This window comes from Lycium barbarum, chromosome 2 (assembly GCF_019175385.1).
Source record: "Lycium barbarum isolate Lr01 chromosome 2, ASM1917538v2, whole genome shotgun sequence".
Taxonomy (NCBI): Eukaryota; Viridiplantae; Streptophyta; class Magnoliopsida; order Solanales; family Solanaceae; genus Lycium; species Lycium barbarum.
This window is the reverse complement of record NC_083338.1, coordinates 94,807,459-94,829,648: the sequence shown is the minus strand read 5'-3', so window position 1 is coordinate 94,829,648 and position 22,190 is coordinate 94,807,459. Positions and strand designations below refer to the sequence as shown.

At 36.8% G+C, this 22,190-nt stretch overlaps 1 protein-coding gene across 6 annotated transcripts in view; it reads left to right on the top strand.

Annotated features, from left to right (window-relative positions):
* LOC132626638 (uncharacterized) overlaps nt 1–22,190 on the top strand; it is a 61,809-nt gene that overhangs the window by 4,326 nt on the left and 35,293 nt on the right. For all 6 annotated transcript variants that reach the window (XM_060341571.1, XM_060341570.1, XM_060341572.1 and 3 more), the window contains exons 2-5: nt 20,494–20,574; nt 20,700–20,799; nt 20,898–20,982; nt 21,130–21,179. In XM_060341571.1, the coding sequence (XP_060197554.1) occupies nt 20,494–20,574; nt 20,700–20,799; nt 20,898–20,982; nt 21,130–21,179 (316 nt within the window). The remainder of the gene's footprint in view (nt 1–20,493; nt 20,575–20,699; nt 20,800–20,897; nt 20,983–21,129; nt 21,180–22,190) is intronic.

The following is a 22,190-nucleotide window of genomic DNA, read 5'->3' as shown; positions in this document are numbered from 1 at the left end:
AGGTGTTTTGAAGATAATAGTAGTTCCTTACAAAGGATTAAGATGAATTGTATTCTTATGTTTTGTTATTGGTGTAAATCAGAGTATGTAGATGATCCAGTTTCTGTTATAGGCATCCTAGTGTCCTTATGAGATAATATAGGGTTTAGCCTTGTCTATAGCTTATCCTTTTGGTTTGGATCCACTGATGTAAACACTTCATTTTGGTTTCCAATACTTTGTGTTGATGATTCATATACAGTTTATTACCTTGTAAAAATTGAAGAAGAGGGATATGGTGAAACTGGTAGATGCTACACCTTATTGGATTGAGCCTTGGTATGAAAACTCACTAATTGATCACTTCCAAATTCAAAGAGATGATGGAGTTGAAAAGATAGGACATGGAAAGAAGGTTAATACCATCCTAACAGAGACATAAAATATTAGGTCATTTCTTTCCATCTATCCTAGCCTTGGTGGGCATAGTCATATAATAACTGTTGAAGAGCATAATTACATGATACCTATTGCTAATGGAAAGTGGCAGGTATCCAGTGGAATTAGTCGAGGTGCACGCAAGCTGGCCTGGACACCATGGTTAAAAAAAAAAAAAAAAAAAAAAAAAGAGGTTAGCATCATTTGTCTAAAATGGTGTAATCCGTATTTGATTTGTTTCCTAGCTTAGACTAGGCATCAAGTCCTCAGAGGTTTACATTTAAGACATATTTTTGTTTTCATATTTGTCTTATGAAATAATAATTGGAAGAGTAGAAGAAAGATGTTGATAAAATGTCTCTACTAAAATTTAGAACGACTAAATGAAATACAAGAAAGATCCCTAACTGTCCACTTTCTCTTTCCCTCCCGGGTCCTAATTTCCATGCTTTCCATCCCCATGTATTATTTTTTAATGATCATTTCTCCGACGGATCATTCCAAAACTTTTGATGGAAAGAAAGTCTTTTTCTTATTCTGATAATAAATCGTCCGTACTTAAGGAAAGATATAATGTAAAGACTCTTGGTTTGATGGATTGAAAGAAAACCTGGACTTGTTAGGCGGATATTAATCACTCCTCGTTACAATGGATATGTTGTATTCTCTTACTTCTTTTGCTTGCCTTTGAACGTTATGGTAATGTTATTGGCAGATGGGTTTCTAAGGAAAAACATATTCATCTTTCCATTTTCTAGAATTTTAATAATTCTAAAAGATAAGGGTGTTTCACTAAAGCCTGTGCCTTCATCAAAACCAACTCCACCATTTAACATTTTCACTTCCAATTATTGTGCCTCTTGTATTAAAAATCGCTCTAGAGTTTCTCAAACTGAAACTTGTCAACATCCATTTAAATTCTAAACCCAACTTCCCAGGCTTAAACTCCATCCGCCCTCCCCCTTTGAACTAGAAAGTTACTCTTATCTCCCTACCAACACTCTTTGGCTATTCCATCCTCTATGGGTCTGTGAGGCTGTTTGGATTTAGCTGAATTTAAGTAACTTATAAGCTCAAAAAAAGAAGAAGTGTTTTTGAATTGTGATTGCACCAAAAAGAGGGAAATTTTAAAAAAGCAAAGAGACAGAAAGAGGCCATGACTTGGGAAATGGGGCCTACTTTCTAAACTCTCCTTTTCTTTTTTCCTTCCCCCACGAGCATTTATTCCAATGAAATTTATTACCTCTTTAATGATGGTGAATAAAATATTTGTTATTTCGGTAAAAACTCTTTTGAGTTATTAGAGATCAATGATGATGGTAATAAATGGTTCTCATTAATAGAGCGCATCAGGAGAGTTTAAGAAAATTTGCGGAGGGTATGTGATGCTCTGAACAGGCTTCTTAGGCGAAAGAGAATCATTGCAGATGATGAGGATGGAAAATGCAAGTTTACACTAATAGAGTTTTCCAGAACTTTAACAGCTATGTCATCATGTTAGGATTAAGACATGGCTGGATAACAGAAAATCTTCCATCATTATTTCGGCATGAAAATCCAACTGTGAATAGGGAGAAATAAAAGACAAGATCCTCCGTTTCTTGGGCATACTACCAACTCAAAATCAATCTCTTATGTCTTAGAGACCAAGTCTTTCATGGATGTGGCAAGGATTCCACAATGGCAAGATAGGGCATCACAAACATCTAAACTGGGACCAACAAAGTTTATATTGGTATTGAGATGTACAATAATCCTTATCTTTCTAAATGTTTGGCAGGAAGTTCCAATGACCCCTTCGATATCAGTTCAACACCGAAACGATACAAAAATGGTTCATTAACAGATCAGTGCTGGTCCGATAAGAAGAACCTTGAAACACAATACTTCCCTTTTTGACTTCCACTTGAGGAAAAAAGCTAATTTTTTTTTTTTGATCAAGTAAAAGATTTCATTAATCATAACAAGGCCAACTTGGACGTATACAAGTGGTATACCAAAAGAGGAGAAACCTACAACATATGGTTCTCTCCAAAGGACAGCCAATCCTCTAAACAAACTGGAACTATATGGGTGCATCAAAAGAAAATAAGGGATCGGAGACTACTCCTCAATTGAGCAAAGCTCATTTACACACCTTCAAAAGCTCTCCTTTGAATTTATCTTCCAATGCAATAAGCATTTAAAAAAATGCTTCCAGGCCCAAACCCCGAGGTAAGTTTCAAAACCCTTTTCAGACTTTTCTCTCTCCTCTAACCTTCTTTCCGACCATCTCTTCTACTGCTCCGACATGACCCAGATCCATTTCCGACCAACCTGCACCTTTTTCCGACCTTCTTTCTCTTCCCAAATGAACCGGATTCTATTTCCGACCACTAAGAACCTTTTTCCAGCCACCTAGAACTTTTTCCGACCAACTCTTTTCTATTAATCATCATTTTTCTTTCTTTTCTCATGGAGAACAAAATCTTCTTTTGTTTGTGGGGAGAAATCTTTTGAGATTATAGATTCTGGCGACGGGTGGTTTGTTCTGATTGAAAGGGGGAAAAGATTCTCTTAAAAAATCAAAATAGAAGAGGAAAACTTCCGGCGAGTGTGTGAGGCTCTCATACAAGCCTCCAAACGACCAGGAATTTTTTACAGAAAATAAGGATGGAAATCTCAAGCCTACTATTAGAGGGTTTTCGTAAACTTTAATAGCTATGGTCGTTTCATACACATTGAGTCATTGATGGGGGATAGGATGAATGCAGTCATCATCCCAGAAATTACGCATAACTCGGGATGGGGAGATATCGCAGACAAAATTCTCAAATTCTTGGGGAAGCAAACTTCGATCAGATTCAAGCATACCAATACACACCTGCTGAACACCTACGTTGATACATCAAAACTTTCTCATTGGCCGGAGACTTCAAAACCCACTACACCTCTTACAAGAGAGAACAACATGGTCACAGAAGATGAAAGTCACCCGTTCCTTTCAAGATGCTTGGTCGGAACCTTCAATGATCCTTTCAACTTCAGTCCAAACAATGAGGTCTATTCAAAAATGGTTTTTCAATAGGTGGAAAAACTGTGCCGGCATGAGAGTAATTCCTATGGCCTACAACCAATTTCTTTTTGAACAGCCTTCTCGACAGGAAGCTACGAGCGTCGGAGATTGGTTCTGGAATGGTCATCACTTATCACTGGAGTGGTGGTCTCCGGTCATCGGCATAGAATTAGCAACTCAAAGATCAGGTCAAAAGTGGATCAAGGCTTTCGGAATCCTAATTAATGCGTGGAAGTTTGATACATTCAAATCTATCGGGGATATTTGCGGAGGATTTGTGGACATCGATGAAGACACTAAGAATCGAATCACTATTCTTGGGCAAGAATTTGTATTAAAAACTCCACAATGGAACTCCCAGACAACCTAGATCTGGATGTGGCAAATTGGAGATTTGAAATCTCGATTTTGAAGGATGTAGCTGCTACGCCAAAGCCGATTCGAGAAACAGAGGTCAGAGCAAGACTTAAAGTTCAGAGTACCAGTACCCCCAGAGATTGATTTGGGAAAGAAGCTGATGGTAGGGTCAACTCGAAGTACGTGTGTGGACGGCTGGACAAAAAACCCTTTCAGTCAATTCAAAATTATGGGGTCCTCTACCTAGCCGTATCAACAAGTGGGCTTTTAATCAGAATGGGCCCAATGAAGCAAGCAGCTCTAGAAATTACAAAGAAGATAAAATGGGCCATTCAGATTTCACTCATTAGTACAACAGAAATCCAAAGAGAAAGGCCGATTCTAGAGCAAAGTCAAAGCCTCAGGAGTGGCATCCAAATGGGAATATTCACGAACGGAGAATGCTCAAAGATATGACCTTCTCTCCTATTGCTTCTTCATCACAGCAGTTCCACCCCAACACCACCAGTGCTGTCTCTCCCCCACACGCTGAAGTTATGGGGTCAACTTTGGAGGTTGACGATGAAGCAGAGGGGGCAGAAACATTCATTAATAATCTCAGATTTCTTCCTCAAAGACTGGGTTGGCCAGTTTCTACTTCTTCTACCATCGTTTGTTCTGATACGGACTCACACAATGATTCACTTCCACTGCTTTGGCATCAAGATGATCAACTAGAGACAAGAATTCAAGAGCCAAAATTAGTAGAGATCTCCAAACGGACAAAGCTGACTATGGGGAAGGCATGCAAAACCTTTAGGATTAATTGTGAAGGATTTAAGCATGAAATCTTTGAATTAATTATGAGAATGGACCAATACAGGCAATCACAATTGCAAAGAAAAAATTCTTCTGATATTCCCAACAAGAGACAAGGGAAGAAGAAAAGGGAGATTGAAGTCCAAAACTTAATATGTGGGATCAACTATGAAGGGAGCAACAAAAAAGAGAGGGGCAGGCATCACCATAACTTTTCCAGATGAAAGTGAAGGTATTGAGCTGGAACATCAGGGGTCTTAATTAAATGGGTAAAAGGAGTACCATATCCTCTCTGGTAAAAAAATGGAAAGCAAATATTGTATGTATTCAGGAAACCAAAATGGAAAACTTGAGCACTGACTTGATCTATCAAATTTGGGGAAACAGATAGGCAGAATGGCAAGAATTGAAAGCCAGTGGAACCAGAGATGGCATTATCATCTTGTGGGATAAGAGAATGTGGAAATTTATTGATTCCCACCAAGGTTGGTTCTCAATTACTTGTTTTTTTTTTAGAGCCTTCAAGAGGACTTCAGATGGGGATTTACAGGTGTATATGGCCCTCACACTAACAGTGAGAGGGAGGGATTCTGGAATGAACTTGGGGAATCAGGGGTCTATGGAGTGACATCTGGTATATAACTGAAAGATTGAATTGTACCAGAAGCTCTAAGTCTATGAGATGCTTTTAGGAGACAATGGAAGATCTTCAACTTATAGATCTACCATTGAAATTGGGCACAGTTCACATGGTCTAGAGGTGAAACTTTGCTACAAGCCTCTAGAATAGATTGATTCCTAGTCTTTTCAGAGTGGAATGATAGTTTCAAACAAATAGTACTACCAAGAGTCATCTCAGATCACAATCCTATACTACTAGAGAATGGGGAATGGGATGCACCACCATCTGACTTTAATTGAATTTCAAAATATGTGGTTTCAACATGAGGGGTTCCTTGACATAATGAGAGGATGGTGGCAGAATTATTCAGTTAGTGGCTCCCCAGATTTTGTGCTAACTCAAAAATTGAGAAACTTGAAGAAAGATCTTTCCAAGTGGAATAAGGAGGGTTATGGCAGATTTGAAACAAGGAGATGCAAGGCTCTTGAAGAACTAGCTATCTTAGAGCAGGCAACAGAAACCAGTGTTCCATCTCAGCTAGAAAAACAAAAGTTTATTAGCCTGAAACTTGAGTTGGAAGTGATTGCCAAAGCTGCTGGAGACAAAAATCAAGATGCCTTTGGTTGAAAGATGGTGACAAAAATACCAAATATCTTCACTCTCTGGCCAATTCACATAGGAGGTTCAACTCTATTGATAAGCTCCAAATTGGCGATGTTATTACAGAGGACAAAGATTTGATCAAGGGGGAAATACTGAACTATTACCAAGAGCTATACAAAGAAACTAAAGAATAGAGGCCAACCACCAACTTTGAGAACGTTGCTAGACTTTCTGTGGAAGACCGTGAGGGATTAGAAGTTGCCTTTGAGGAAGAAGAAGTTCGTGCAGTCATTCAGTCCTTTGCACCGGATAAAGTCCCAGGGCCAGATCGCTTCACAATGGCATTCTTTCAAAAATCCCAGGAGTTCATAAAGCCAGAAATCATGGGTGCCATCAGTCACTTTCACGAACACAATTATATGTTGAGATCATGCAACGCCACATTCATCTCCTTGATTCCTAAATTGATCCCTAAAAAGACTGGTGCTATGGAAATGAGGGACTTCAGGCCAATAAGTCTCATTGGTAGTGTTTATAAAATAGTGGCCAAACTTTTAACAGAAAGGTTGACGAAGGTAATTGGGAAGCTTGTTTCCAGTCACCAAAATGCCTTCATCAAAGGCATACAGATAACTGATGCAGCCTTAATTGCTAATGAAGTTTTGGATTGGAGGATCAAAACAGGAACCCCTGGGATCATGTGCAAACTTGATTTAGAGAAGGCTTTTGACAAGATTAATTGCTCTTACCTGACAAGATTAATTGGTCTTACCTGACCTCTATTATGAAGAAAATGGGATTTGGGGCAAAATGGCTTAAATGGATCAAATATTGCATCTCCACAGTCAAATATTCAATCCTGATAAACAAAGGGCCTGTGGGTTTTTTCTCTCCACAGAAAGGAATCAAGCAAGGAGATCCACTCTCACCTTTATTGTTCATCTTGGTTATGGAAGGTCTAAACAAGGTGCTGGAAAAAGCTAGACAGCTGCAATGGATACATGGATTTAGTGTGGGCACAAATACAGGAAACACAATGACTATCTCACATTTACTCTATGCTGATGACACACTAATATTTTGTGAAACAGAGATGTCTCAAATCCTTTATCTGAATCTTACACTGATGTTTTTTGAAGCATTATCAGGATTGCACATCAACATGTTGAAAAGTATAATTTATCCAGTTAATGATGTTCTTAACATGGAGGAGCTGACAGGTATTTTGGTGTGCAGTATCGGATCATTTCCTAGCACTTATTTGGGCCTACCTTTGGTTGCCAAATTCAAGTGTCGTGATATATGGAATGGGGTGGTGGAGAAATTTGAAAAAGGTTACCGAGATGGCAAATTCAATATCTCTCATTAGGTGGAAGACACACTTATCAGTAGTGCTCTTGATAGTATACCAACCTACCTCATGCCCTTATTCCCCATTCCCAAGAAGGTGCTAGATAAGCCTAGCTGGACACGATCAGGAGAAATTTTCTATGGGAAGGGAATAGTAGCACTCACAAATTTCATTGGGAAACTTACATAAACAGCTACCTTTTATAAGCTCCTAACACTATATAGCTACAAGTTTGTAATTTACAAACCGTAGCTACCTTTTATGTGGTTTCGACTGTATTTCCTTTTTTTTTTTTTTAAATACAGCGAAATACATGTATCATAAAAGAGTGGAGTAAATCCTTTAAATACATGAAGGAGTTGTGTATTTCATTGTATTTATATACTGATAATCCTTTTGTTTTCACTGTATTTAACTGTATTTCAGTGTTTACACTCATAAAATGATTGACAAAATGAAGAAAATATACTGTAATTAAAAAGGAAAAATACAATCAAAACCGATCGAATCTCCGGTGAAATACAAAATACCACTGTATTTACTCTAAAAGAATGAAGAATACATTCAAATCCTTTTAAAAATACATTATATTTACTCAAATCTAAGATAGATTCCGGTCACATACAAAAAATACAATAAAAAAAATAACGAATTCACTCAAATACCCTCAGATTTGATATACAAGAAGGAGAAGAAGCCATAGATTCCGGTCCAATCTCTTATTAAGTACAAAAAAATACACTAAGAAAATAACGAATACACTCAAATACATCTGAGATACAAGAAGGGGAAGAAGCCATGAATTCTGGTCTCAACCTTCATCAATGCCAGCAAGGCAATCAATTAGAATAAAATCAAGTCTACCTTCATCACGAGCTTTTAAAGCATCCACAAGCCAAGCCAATGCTTTCCCACCAAACCCAATTGGCAATTTAGGTCTAGGCTTGGAAATACATAACAACTCAATAATTTTGGGTCTAGTAAGATTTTCAGGGATGGGTTTGTGAAGAAGGCTGATTTGGGGAAAAGGGTTGTTAGTGAAGGAGTCGGGGAGAGAGAAAAAGCCGGGGGACCCGATGGGGGAAATGGCGGCGGCGATAAAGGTATTAGGGGATTGATTTGTGAGAATGGAGAGGATGAAGATCTATATGACAAGAGAGTTGGAAGAGATGAGAATGGAAACGGAGAGAGAGAAAGAGAGGGGTGAGGGAGAAGATAGATTTGGTAGGTGAGAGAAAATCAATTTAAAAGAGGAACTTGTGAAATATTATGATGAGTAATTTAAGAAAATATTTTAGCTAGGAAAAATAAATAAAATGAAAGGTAGTTATTATTTATAAATAGGTCTTAGAGATAGCTATGGACAAGTAAATTTTCCAATTTCATTTGGTAAAATGGGACAAAGTATTGCTCCCAAAGTGCAATGGAGGCCTAGGAGTCAAAAATCTGGCAATTCATAAAAATTCTTTACTTATGAAATGGTCTCTGGAAGAAGGTGATCATAGCTAAACATGGTAAAAAGGACAACTGGAGCTCTAATACTGTGCTTTTACCTTATGGAGTTGGGCCATGGAAGTATATCAGTAAGCTGGGTTCTGAGTTTTCTCATGGAATCCACTTCAAACCTGGTGATGGTGTTCATATTAAGTTTTGGAAGGATAGATGGCTCAACAATACATCTCTCATGGAGGAATACCCCAGCCTCTTCAACATTGCCAGAGGTAAGGATTCCTCAATTGCTCAAAACAGGAACAACAACAGTTGGGATGTGCATTTCAGAAGGTTTGTACCGGATTGGGAACTTGGGAGTTTGATGGAAATGTTAGAAAAGGTGGAAGCTCACAACATTGATGAAAGTGAACCAGACAAGCTGAGATGGGCAAACAAAAGGACATTCACAGTGAAAGAATGCTATAGGCAACTATGTTCTCATAATCACTTGCATGATATGGCCATGGAAGCTAATATGGAAGACTAAACTGCCTATGAAGATTAAATGTTTCAGTTGGGTTATACTAAAGAATGCATGTCTTACTCTGGATAATCTGAATAGAAGATGCTTCCAGTTAGACAACATATGTTATTTCTGCGAGAGCACTCAGGAGACAGTTACCACCTCTTTCTGCATTGCCCATTAGCTTATGACCTTTGGAACATGTTTCTATGTATTTTTCAGTTAAGCTGGGTGATGCCACAACGTTTGAGAGAAGCCCACATGTCTTGGAGTTTATGGATAGTTGATAAGACCATCTAGAATATGATTCTTGCTGCAATTTTTTGGTGTATTTGGACTGAGAGGAACAAGAGATGTTTTGATGATACATCAACTCCTATTCAAGCTCTCAAAGCCAAATGCTTAGTTAATCTTTTTTGCAGGACAATGTTGTCCCCACTCCCCAGTATCTAATACTGAACAGTTTTTAGAAATCAATGTATAGGGGCCTGCAATTCTGTATTTTTGCATATCTGTAGTTACGATCTACTTGATGCTTTTCTAATGAAACATCTTACTTCATAAAAAAATAAAAAATAAAATAAAAAATCTCTCCTATTTCACTCTTTCCAATGACCTACATTAAAGCAAGAGGAGTAACATTCTAAGCCTTGTGCCTTCTTCTCCTTGCTCTAACATTCTAAGCCTTGTGCCTTCTTCTCCTTGCTCCACTCTTCCAGCTGAACGTCAACTCCTTCACGTATGTTGGCATTACCCAAGAAAAGGTACTATAATTAAAGCTGACGGGTGGTTCTGAAATGGAAGAATCTGTCACTAGAATGGTGGGGCGTTGTGACAAAACATAAGGACGGGGGATGGGAGTTAGAAATCTTAGAGCTCACAATCAGAGTTTGTTATGCAAATGGATATGGAGGTTAAATAATGTGGAAAAAGTCCCCCGGAAAGATATGGTAGAGGTTAAATATGGATAGAGGGTTTAGCGCACCTAAAACAGTCAAAACACCGTATGAAGTAGCTGTTTGGAGGCAGATTTATAACCTTTGGGCGGAATTCAGTAAGTATGTTGGATTGATGGCGGACAATGAGAAAAAGATTAGACACTGGAAAGATAATTGAGAGTGTTATGGGTTGCTGAAAGATCAATATCCTAACCCATACAGGTTGTGTTATAAATTTGAAGTTTGTGTAGCAAACATATTTTCATATAGGATGAAACTTCCATTCAGAAATGCAATAAGTTAACAACTATATTTCGTAGACTGCAGCTGCTCCTTTTTTCCTTCAAAACATTCCTTATTTCTTTCTTTCCATATAGTCCAAGCTATGCACAGAGGAATAGCTCTCCAGGTTTTCTTTAAGGATGCTTTTGGACATGCGTTTTCCCACTCTCTCACCCATTCTTAAACTTCTTTGGACTTGCCCATTGGATGCCAAAATTAGCCATGAACATGATCCATAACTGCCAAGTAAACTCACAGTGCACAAAAATATGATCCATGGATCCACATGATCTCTCATACAAGTAGCATCTGTGGCACATGATCCAACCCCTTTTCATCAAATTTTCTTGTGTCAGACATGCTTCAAGAGACACTAGCCAACCAAACAAGTAACTTTTGTTGGAAGTGAGGTCTTCCATATCATCTCAAGGCCACTTTTGCACTTGCACTGACTGATCAGCATTGAGTACTTTATATAATGAATTGACAATTAAAGAACCTTTTTATTAGCTTTCCAGAACATGCCATCTTCTTTTTCCTGCATTTTTTTTTATGATAAGGTAAATAATTTTATTGACACTTGTGGAATTCCATGTACAAGACATATACCAAAAGAAGAGAGCCTACACCAAAATATGGTTCTCAACAAAAGAGATCCAATCCACTATACAAATAGGGACCTCATAAGTACACCTAAACGAAACTAGAGACAACATATTGCTTTGCATTTTCATAAAATCTTGTTCTACCCCTTCAAAAGCCCTCTGATTTCTCTCTTTCCAAATAACCCACTGTCGCACCCCATTTTAACCCGGGTTGGATTTAGGAGTATGACGTATTGAGGATTCCTATTTATTTTGTTTTAAGGAGTCGCCACCTAATTAATTTAACGGTGAATTAGGACACCTAAGTATTAACTAAGGGAAAGTTAAAACTAAACCTCAATTAATAGTCTGCTTAACCAGTGTGATTCTAGGTAAGGGCTCTATATTATCCTAAAGGGAAGGGGTTAGGCATCCTTTAGAATCCGTTAACTTACGGTTATCCGGCCAAACTTAGGTTAATTAATTGAAGTTAAAGATGTAGCATTTACATTTTAAGAAGTGGACTTGTAATGCTGCTAATGTTGCAAAAGAAAAATATGAACTGCTTAAAATAAGACTTATACATATTGCTAAGGCTTTAAATAAGAAGGTTATTAAAATAAGACTAATACTTTGTATAAAAGAAAATCTTAAAATACTATTTGAATAAAATTTATAATAGTTGCTAATAGTTTTAAAGGAAGTAGCATAATGAAATTTACAAAATATGATAACTTACATATAAGTAGAAGAAGATGAGAATTTATGCGATGTTTTAATAAATATTTAAACGAACTAAGCAATGAGGTATTAATTGAATTTAAATTTTAGAAATACGAATAAAACATGAAAGAGTTAATAAATTTCTTTTATCCGTTTTTATTATCTTTATCTACTACGCTTAATAAAAAAATGTGTGATTGACTTAAAATTCGAAGAGTTGTTTAAAATATGTTTGAATTTATAATTGCGTCTTAATGGTGTTTTTGGAATTAAGATAACGAGGGATAAACGATGATTCCTTTAAAAAAAAGGGATATTAATCTATACTATCAATTGTTTTAGAAGTAAATGTTATAAGTTCTATAAATAACTTTAATGTGAAAAGAAGAAAATAAAACTTATGGGATTAATTATTAATCTTCTTTAAACTAACTACCCTCTACTAAATCTATTGACTCACTAAGGTTTATATGAACTAAATAAAAATAAACAAAATAGTTAGTATACAAATTAAATGCATAAAATAAAAAAAGGAGAGATAATTAAAAAAAAAAATGGGCTCAGCCCATATTTTAAGAAGGGCTGCTGCTGCTGTTTTGTCTATTGAGCTTTGGCCCATAATTTTGTATTCTTCATTTTTTTGCTTAGGACAAAGGTGGACCGAGGGAGGAGTTGTGTTGGGCTTTTAGCCCAATACTGAATGCGGGAAATGACGCGTCCCTCGGACTCGTATGTGATAATCATGCATAAAATGAAAATAAAAAGGATTAATATATAATCAATAATAAGACTAAACGTAAAAATAAACTCAAAACAGATTAGTAGATTGTGTATATTATTATGTATATTCATGTATATCTTATATGCACATATTCACAACTGTTTTAAATAGAGGTATACCCATACACACGCGTATACATGATTCAGGCGCAACGCGTTACAATCTAAGCGAAACAATACTCAGACAATGGACAGGAACCAAACAGCCACATATCATGTGTTTTAAATCAGCATGAACTGCTTCAACATGTCTAGATAACTGCCAGTTTACATTTCAGTTTCGCTATTTACATAGGCAAACAAACAGAACCCACAGCATTTTATGTCATAAATAGGGAGACAGCAGGCAGTTACAGATAGTCCAGTCTAAATACTCATGATAACATAATGCAACGTATAGTCTTGTAAAGCATGTCATTTAGGCAGATATTTCAAGAAATTAGTCTTTGACACATATATTTAAGATAGGGCATTAATAGATTTGATAATCTCAAGTCACAAAAGGCCATCAATCTCAGCTGAGCTGAGCAGAAACACAATTATGCTGTAAAATTAATAGCAAAGCAGTTAAGTGATCATGATAAGTTTGGAATCATTCTTTTGGAATCTTTGCACATATTAGATACGGGCAGGACCATGTTCAGGAATGGGATAAAGATGATAAATACGTAGCTTACATGAGGGTCACAAATAGGATTATATGAATTGGTCTGGACTAAATCATGTTTACATATAACAAGATCAACAATTTGAATTCCAGGCAAGGCAATAATCACAGTATGGGGGAACAGCACACAAACTCTTATTAGTGATGTTATTAGTTCCTGAGCTCCACAACTTAATGATTCATACACACTGATTTAGAAAAAAAAAAAAAAAGCACCAGTTAAACATCTCCAGTTTTAGTTTAAGGAAAATGGACCTTCATACAAAACTCAGCCCAACATTGCTATTGTAATTTACACACTTATCATCTATCCAGAGAAGTGAATCTCTAAATACTGTTACCACACCAGCAACTATCCTCACAGACAAGATTCAGACCACTTAAAGTTTTGAAAGAGACTAGAGGATAGGCAAATGATATAAAGGAATTGATTTAGCATATGAATAGGCATGAGGAACACTGGTTTCACAAAGGGGAACATTGTAGGCTGCTACTGATTGTATATAGGCATATGGGATTCCTGTTTAGTTTAGGCGACAACCAGTGTTCAAATCATAAGTATGGGTAAGCTCAAAAGATACAGGTGATGTCCTTTAGTGTGTTTTAGGACTAAAAATAACACAGTACTGAAGTTGAAACAGAAATTTAAAGTCAAAGTGTTTATGTAAAACATCTCAAACATATGACGTCTTAGATATCAGTAAAAAGAGTAATCAGACATTCTTAGACATCCGGTACAGGTTAAACATCAGATAAACAGGTGGGCATGACTACATTTGGACAACAATGATATGAAAAGCCAATTCAGATTGTCACTGGTAGGAACACAAGACATGGAAGGATAGTCTAAATGGTTTCCTAGATCTCTTTATGACCCATACTAATATTGACAGCATATGCGATTAAACAGGGTTTATAGACTTATACATGGTCCTGATAATCAACAACCAGAGTACTCAAATAGACTTTTAGTGGAAAGAATTTAATTGAACAACCTGCTAAATACTTCCAGACAAACTGGTTAATGACATCTTATGATTTAAATCAAACAGCATAATCATATTAGCATGTTTTTACTCTAATCATACTTATTACATAATATCTAAACAAAAGCCTTAATTAAGTGACCTAGGAGTATAAGTATCCAACCACTAATTATGCTTGCTATTATAGTTATAAAAAAAGAACATAACTTAACAGAATAAAGTAATCTCGTAATCAAAACTTATTATTGCCACTGTATTAAACACATAGCATAAACAATATGAACAAACAACTTAAATAAACAGAAAATAACTAGGGGAGGAGTTTACCTTCTTTGGGTGCAGCGAAGTGGGTATGAAGCCTTCGATATACACTCGAAACACTTCAAATTCGAGGTTGTGAAACTCGGACTCACAACAATAAGGAAACAGACGAAAATTGTTTTGAGTATATATATATGTTTTTCGATTCGGTATTTTGAACTGTCACAACGAATTTGCAAATTTGATATTTTGGCAAAAAGAACTTTAGGGGTTTTTCGACTCTAATCTTTCAGGGTTTTCTACGGCTAAAACAATTCGTCCTTCGTATTCTCCTCCAACAAAATCTTCTTTCGAAATCACAACCCCCCTTTTAACCGAAAGCCAAATTCCCCTCTCTTATAGGCTCTGTTTTTGCATTATGTTGAATGAAAAGAAAGACGCGTGGGGAACAAAGGGTAGTGGAAACGTGGGAGTTGGCAGTGGTATGGCAGATGTCAGAGATGAAGTGGGTGGTAACGTGGTGTGGGGTGGTGTCAGAGGAGAAACGTGGGTGTGGTGGAGGTTGACGATGAAAGAGGGGTGTCAGGGGTAACGTGGAGGGAAGTGAGGAAAGGGAGAGGAAAGTGAAGGAGAACAGGGGGAGACAGGGGATGGGGTGGTGTGCGGCGGAGATGGAGGAGGGAAAGAGGCGGAGACGACGAAAGGGAGTGGGAGAGAGATGGGAAACGGCGGAGAAAACGAAGAAGAAATGAAGGGGAACCCTTTTTAGGGTTTCCCTTATTTCTCTTGAAAATGGGTCGGACCCAGTCCATATTTTTAGACCGGGTATTAAGAGAACGGGCTAGCGAATTAAAACACGGACTGGTCTAAAAATTAAGGTAAAAAATATAGGCTGGTTAAAAAATATTTATGAATTGATTGGACTTTGATTTGGGATTTGATAAGTCAAAAAATACGGACTAAGTGCACGAAATAGTTTGGCTTCTAAATTTAAACAAAGGACCTGTTTAAATAACTTATATTAAAATATTGCTCAATACGAAATATGCAATCATTAATGCTCAGATAAAGAATGGTATTGTAATAGCCGTGCAATAATATTCCGAAAATCCTCAGTGAAATAAATACTATTATTCAATTATGCAAAGATAAATGCAATGCGTGTGCGTAAGCTGGTAAAATACTGAAATGATAAAAGTTGTGAACTATAATAATAATAATAATAAATAATAACAATAATAATAATAAAAAATAATAATAATAATAATAATAATAATAATAATAATTAGTAACTGTAATATAATAATGAAACACCAGCTTTGATAAAAGGCTAATAATTATAGTAAAATATGATATATATATTTTTTAATTTTCCATAAAATGTTAGAAACATAAATAGGTATTTTGGAAGAGAGGCGGGACAAAATTGGGTGTCAACACCCACATGATTGCTAAGGGGGCAACACTCCATGCCGTTAGTCTAAAATCTTGTTCCGGCATTAACTCTATTGATTGCATCTTCTAAATCAGAATACAACATGTTTGCATTATTTGTACTTTTGAAAAGGAGACGTTATGGATTTTCATAATTTGTTGGACTTGCTAGACTGCATAGGATTTTAATGTAATCAAGTCCAGCTTTATCTTTGTATTTTCGCAATATCAGCTTGATACCATTTTCAATAAAATCTTACCTTATAAAAAATAAAGCTTACAATTTTTTAATTTTAAATTAATTCAAATGCAAATTAATTTGAGTCACAATTAACTTTAAGTTATAAGCTGAAATTATTTATTTTTTAATAGATGGTATTTATTTATATTCTCTTTATGTGAATATTTGTACTAATAATTTCATAACCGATTGAATATCAAATAAATATCATTATGTCGGAAAGTAAAATTGTACCTAATTATTGATAATTACTTTGAACTTTGACATAGACATGGGAAACATCTAGCCAATGCAATATATTGTAAAACGAGCATTGGTTGGTGTAGAAATCTTCTGATGAATGGTTTCACTAATATACACTTAGCAATTGCATTAGCATATTAGCAATTATGTATGATAACAAAAAATAAATAGACAGAGAGATACAAGAAGGGATAAAAAGAATTGGAGTAAGGCTTTTAATGAGAAGATATTTTGGGAACTATAAAAGAATGCAAGATATAATACGGTAAGTTACTGGGTCAAACCAAAGTAGCTTTCTAAGCTAAAAAATAATAAGTTGGGACCTCCAACTTATAGCTTTTGGTTTATTTTGGCTTGAAAGTACTTGATTTTAACTTTTGGTGTTTACCAGACACCCAAACAAGCCAAAAAGTGCTTTTAAGTTGGTATGACTAGCTTTTAAGCCAATTCAAACACCCTCTGTGTCTCGACAAACCTGATGACGACAGAGATATTAAACCAATCTACATTCAGGATATTGCTCCTATATCCTTTCTGGATAATCCTCCATAACTTCCTTGTCATGGTGATTCATCGGGCCTTGACGTGTAGTTGCTTCCCTCTGTTGAAGACACATCAACTGGGATCAGACATAATGCTCCTAAAATCATGAATATTTTATATATCAAAGGTGACACAACAATTGAAGAAATTATTTATTTATTTATGATAAAAATGCCAAGGAATTGTTTAGTAATCCAGAATATGTACAATATGTCTAGAGAGAGAAGCTCCTACTTCTCTCTAGAAGCAATAAAATTGAAATTTCCTTCAAAGATATGTTAGATTGGTCAGCTCAGAAATTGGGTGGCAGATGCTTGAAGACAGAATCAGGAGAGAACATTACTTCTCGTTGTCCAGTGACGTGTGCTGCAAAGGACGAAATTTCTGAAGACCCTGCTTAGTTGGGTCCTTCTCAAAGTGGGTGGGTTCGTCGGAAGCTATTAGTAATTGGGCTACGGAAGGTTGGAACGTAGCTGATGGAGTGAAAATCACCAAGTTAGGTGACTCCAAGTTCCTGTTTCGATTCGCCGACAAGCTTCAAGCCATGCATGTTCTTGATGTTGGCTTGACAATAATTATCTGAAGCTCGAAAGTTGGTAGGAACTTTTTGGATGTGACGATTCAAGATTTCCCAGCAAACTCGAAAAAGTTGTCGGAACAACTACATTGCGGCGGAAGTGATCTGGAATGTTTGTATGTGCGACGGGTTAGGTCGGGATTATGAGGCGAGCACCACTGAAGATTGATTTGTGTCAAAGGTTGCCGGAAAATCTTCGGACGCATTGGTGTGTGTCAGAGACGTGCTCGCTAGAACCATAGCTTTAGGTGGCGCGTGAGAGGGCTTCTGCTGGAGGTTCTAACTGGTAAATTGCACAGTGATTATTCCCAGTTCTGGTACCATGTGAGAAATAATAACCTGAGAGAAAATGTTTTTTAATATTTGTATCTCTACTGTATTACACTGAACTCTATTTATTTATACTTATATTTTATACAGTACATCATACACCTTTTCTAATGTGGGACATAATCTAACATTTTCTTGATCAAGTAAAAGTATTTTCATTCATAAACATTGCCATAACAGCCGTATACAAAGGGTATACCAAAAGATCAAGAATCTACACACTATGATTCTCTACAAACTCCGCCCAATCCTCTATTCTATTTACACCAAAAGTAAACAAAAGAGCAGAGACTATTGCTCAACTAAGAAAAACTCGACTCTACTCCTTCAAAAGCTCTCCTATTTCTCTCATTCCATACTACCCACATGAATGCAGGCGGTACCACGTTTCAAGCCCTTCGTCTTCTCCTCCTCTGGCTCTTCCAACTGAACATCAAATCTTTCACAGTTCTTAGCATTACCCAAAGTGTGTGAAACCACCTAAACATATCCCACCATAAGCTCATGGTAATCCCGCAATGTAGAAGAAGGTGATCCACGTACTCGCCTGTCTCCTTGCACATGTAACACCAACTGACGCAGACAACCTACCGCCTTCTAGATTTTCCGCTGTCAAAATCACACCTCTAGAGGCTAGCCAAGTGAAAAAACACATTTTTCTCGGCACACTTGGAACCCATATTGCATTACATAGGAAATCAACCTCTTCCATGACCAAAAGACACTCATAAAAAGACTTCACAGAGAATACTCCATTATTTCCGAGGGCCCACCACCACACATTGGGATTAGCGCTGGATTGACTTGCCTATGAAGTAAGTCTATCAATCTTTGAAACTCACTCACTTCCCAATCTTGAAAATCTCTTCTAAAACTCAAATCCCAAAAAGTCTCTCCACCTTGTGTCCTCCTAATTTGTTGAATTGTCAAGTCTCTTTGGCAAGATATTCTATACAGACATTGGAATTCATCTTTAATGAAAATATTCCTACACTAATTATATCCCCAAAAATGTACTTTACTCGCGTCTCCTATCTTGAATGAGATATTTTCCACGAAATCATCCCATCCCTTGATGATATTCCTCCACAAACCACACCCAAAAGGAAACATGATATCTCTAGTTTCCCAACTCCCTTCTGTAGTCCCGTATATATCAACTATCACCCTTCTCCATAAAGCTTGTACCTCCAACCCGAATCTCCACATCCATTTGCCCAACAAAGCTTTATTAAAGACTTTTAAATCTTTAACTCCAAGGCATCCCCATTTTTTAGGAGATATGACAATCTCCCACCATACCAAGTGGAACTTCCTTTCCCCATCCGCTGCATCCTAGAAAATCTCTCTGAATTTCTTCTAACTTTCCAGTTACCGAAGTCGGAGCGAAAAACAAAGACAGGTAGTAAGTGAGAATACTCGATAGTGTGCTCCTAATAAGCACTTCCTTCCCACCCTTGGGCAAATATCTTGCTAGTCTCTTCTCGACTCTCTGAATAACCGGATTCCACGCAGTATGATCCTTGTTTGAAGCACCTAACGGTACTCCAAGATATGTAGTCGGAAGAGCCCCAATGCTACAATTCAAGACTCGAGTGAGTGTCCAAGATATGTGGGACACCGTCTAACATGTACATTAACTACTCTTGATCATCAATATAATATCATTCATATCCCATGTTCTGAGAAGTGCGGTCAATGGGATTAGAATTTTGCTATAAGTACGCGTAAGGAAAGGGCAGGATGAGGCGATCACTTCTATGTGGCAAAGACAACCCTAAGAAAGAAGGAAAAGGAGGAAGGAGGGGGGGGGGGGGGGGGGGGGTTCCAAAAATAGGGCTTATAGGAATTCAGAGGAGCAGTGGATCTGGCTGTCTTTCTTCTTCTTCTCTTTCATTGTTCTCTTCCCCTCGATCGCTGTCTTTTAGCGTCTGTGACTGGGGTTTCCATCTTTTCTCTTCTGTGTCTTTGCACCGAGTCTGTGGGTTCCTTGTTAGTTGGTTGTCTCTTTTTCTTTGTTTCAAGTTAGCATCTCAGTAATGCTATAATCTGTAAGCTTTTTATATGTGTTTCTTGCTTGTTTGCTCTGTCTATAAACTTCATATTGAATATTTGAGATTCTTATAGAATAACTGGAATTGTTTGTGAATCTGACTATGAATTTTATATGTGTGCACACATTTTTCATCTAATTGTGTAAGGAATGTATGCTGTTTGCTTTTTAGCTTAAATTATGTGGTTATTTTGTTTATTTACTTAAAAAAGCTGGCCGTGTGGTATTTCTATTGTTATAGCTACTCATTTATGCATGTCAGTTATCTTTTATGTTTTCTTTTAGTTGGGCACTTCATTTCTATTAGGCTCGTCTTTGATTCTCACTTAAAGCCTTCACGCCTTGTCTTTGCCTTGCATTTTCTGCTTTCAGAAGACTGTTTTTAACTGTATATGGCTTTGTGCTTAAAATAATGTGCAAATAAATTGTTCTGTGTGCTGAGTTTGTCTGCTTTTCATCTGAACATTGAAAAATTTATTCTGATTGTCTATGAGAGATGTCAAAGCATCTATTTTCCTGGGAACTATTTTTACAGCAGACTGCAACTAGTTTGGGATTTGTGGTGTTGTCGATTAATTGAATTATAAAGAATTTTCTTTAGCTGTCTGTACCAAGTCTTATGTAAATAGTTTCTTTTTTCCTTTGTGCGATAAGCTAATATTGTAATTTAAACTTTGTATGGTTCTTGTTGCAGCGTGTAAAGGTCTATCGTCTGAATGATGATGGGAAGTGGGATGACCAGGGAACAGGGCATGTAACTGTAGATTATCTAGAGGTGACTATTACCAGAACTTGCAATAAAAAAGACTATTACCAGAACTTGGTACCTTTTGCTTTCTGTTGGCAAAAAATCTTAGATATGAATACCCCCATATTCGAAATTTGGACTCTATGATGCAGAGATCGGAAGAACCAGGTTTGCTTGTAACCGATGAAGACGAGCATGAAACATTGCTTCTGCACCGCATCAGTGCAGAGGATATCTACCGTAAGCAAGAAGGTATTCTCAAGTGTAGTTATTTGTCATTTTTCCTTTTCATGATTTTATTGTTGTCTTGTTCTGCAGCTTCTTAATGGGAAGTTCTTTCTTATCCTCAGATACAATTATTTCTTGGAGGGATCCGGAGCTTTCAACTGAACTAGCTCTTAGTTTTCAGGAGACCACTGGTTGCTCATATATATGGCAAGTCTTGGAAATAATTTTCTAGCGTCTCATCCTCTTTTTCTTGGTTGTAATCTATTTTCTTGGGGTTTATTTCTGGATTTTCAGGAGGTGGTACAAAATATCATCTAAATGACATCTTCTACCTTTTCTTTTTCCTCTCTGTAGGGACAGCATTTGTAGTGTGCAGAGAAACATGCAATTTAGGAGCCTTAATTGTAAGTCTCTACATCCTACTTATATTAAAAAGATTTCTTATCCATTTGTTTAACAGAGCATCTTTGCATTTCAATGCTTAGTTATTTTGGCCCTTAGTAATAAGATTATACTTACCTGGGGACAGCCATATCTGTGTTCGTGATGCATAGCTGTTTATTTGTACTTTTCAGTTGAGCAAATGAACTAGCTACACCAGACTTTCACAATATGTTTCTGGTTTAGAATTGGAACAAGATTGTTTTCTTGAGTTGTAGCATCATGTCACCAAGATTTCAGTTAACAACTCAAAATCAAACACTAAATTTAGATTTCAAGTTACATATTACCAAGGGTTGGCTGCTTGATCACAAAAAGTATTACCAAGGGTCATCCGAAAAATAGTTTCAGTTGCTGTTGTTCTTGTCTTGAATAAATCATGGTGTTAGGTAACACAGCAAGTTTACCTGATACCTTATGCTAAATATTGGGCAACTCAAGTTAATACTCTGGCGTAGTTGGGCATTAGGTAAACTTTCGTCTGAGGCCGAGATAACCAAATAAAAAATGCTTTGTCACATGGACTGGTATATGTGGATAGTGCTGTTAGACTATTGGAGTTCTTCCTTGTAGTCTTATTTCTCTGGGGAAAGTGAGTATCCTCATAAATTTAAAGTGTTTGAACAAATGGACAAACAGTTTGAGAGATGATTTTAATGGAGAAACATGATCAGTGAAGATTCATTTAGCCGACCCCAACTTGTTCGAGACTGAGGCATATTTGTTGTTGTTGAACACATGGACAAATTGTTACCCTTGTGCCCTTTGCTCACCTAGACATCCTTACATGAAGAAACCAAAAATTGCATTGTAGAGTCTGGATCTTTCCGGGAAATAAGGAACAGCAAAGAATAGAATATATTGCTAAGTGGCTCATCTTTTCATTCCATGAAGCCTTATTCAATACTTTTTAAAAAGGTTCCATTCTTGGACTACTGCTGCTTGGGATTTCTTGTGCTTTCAAGTTAGTATCT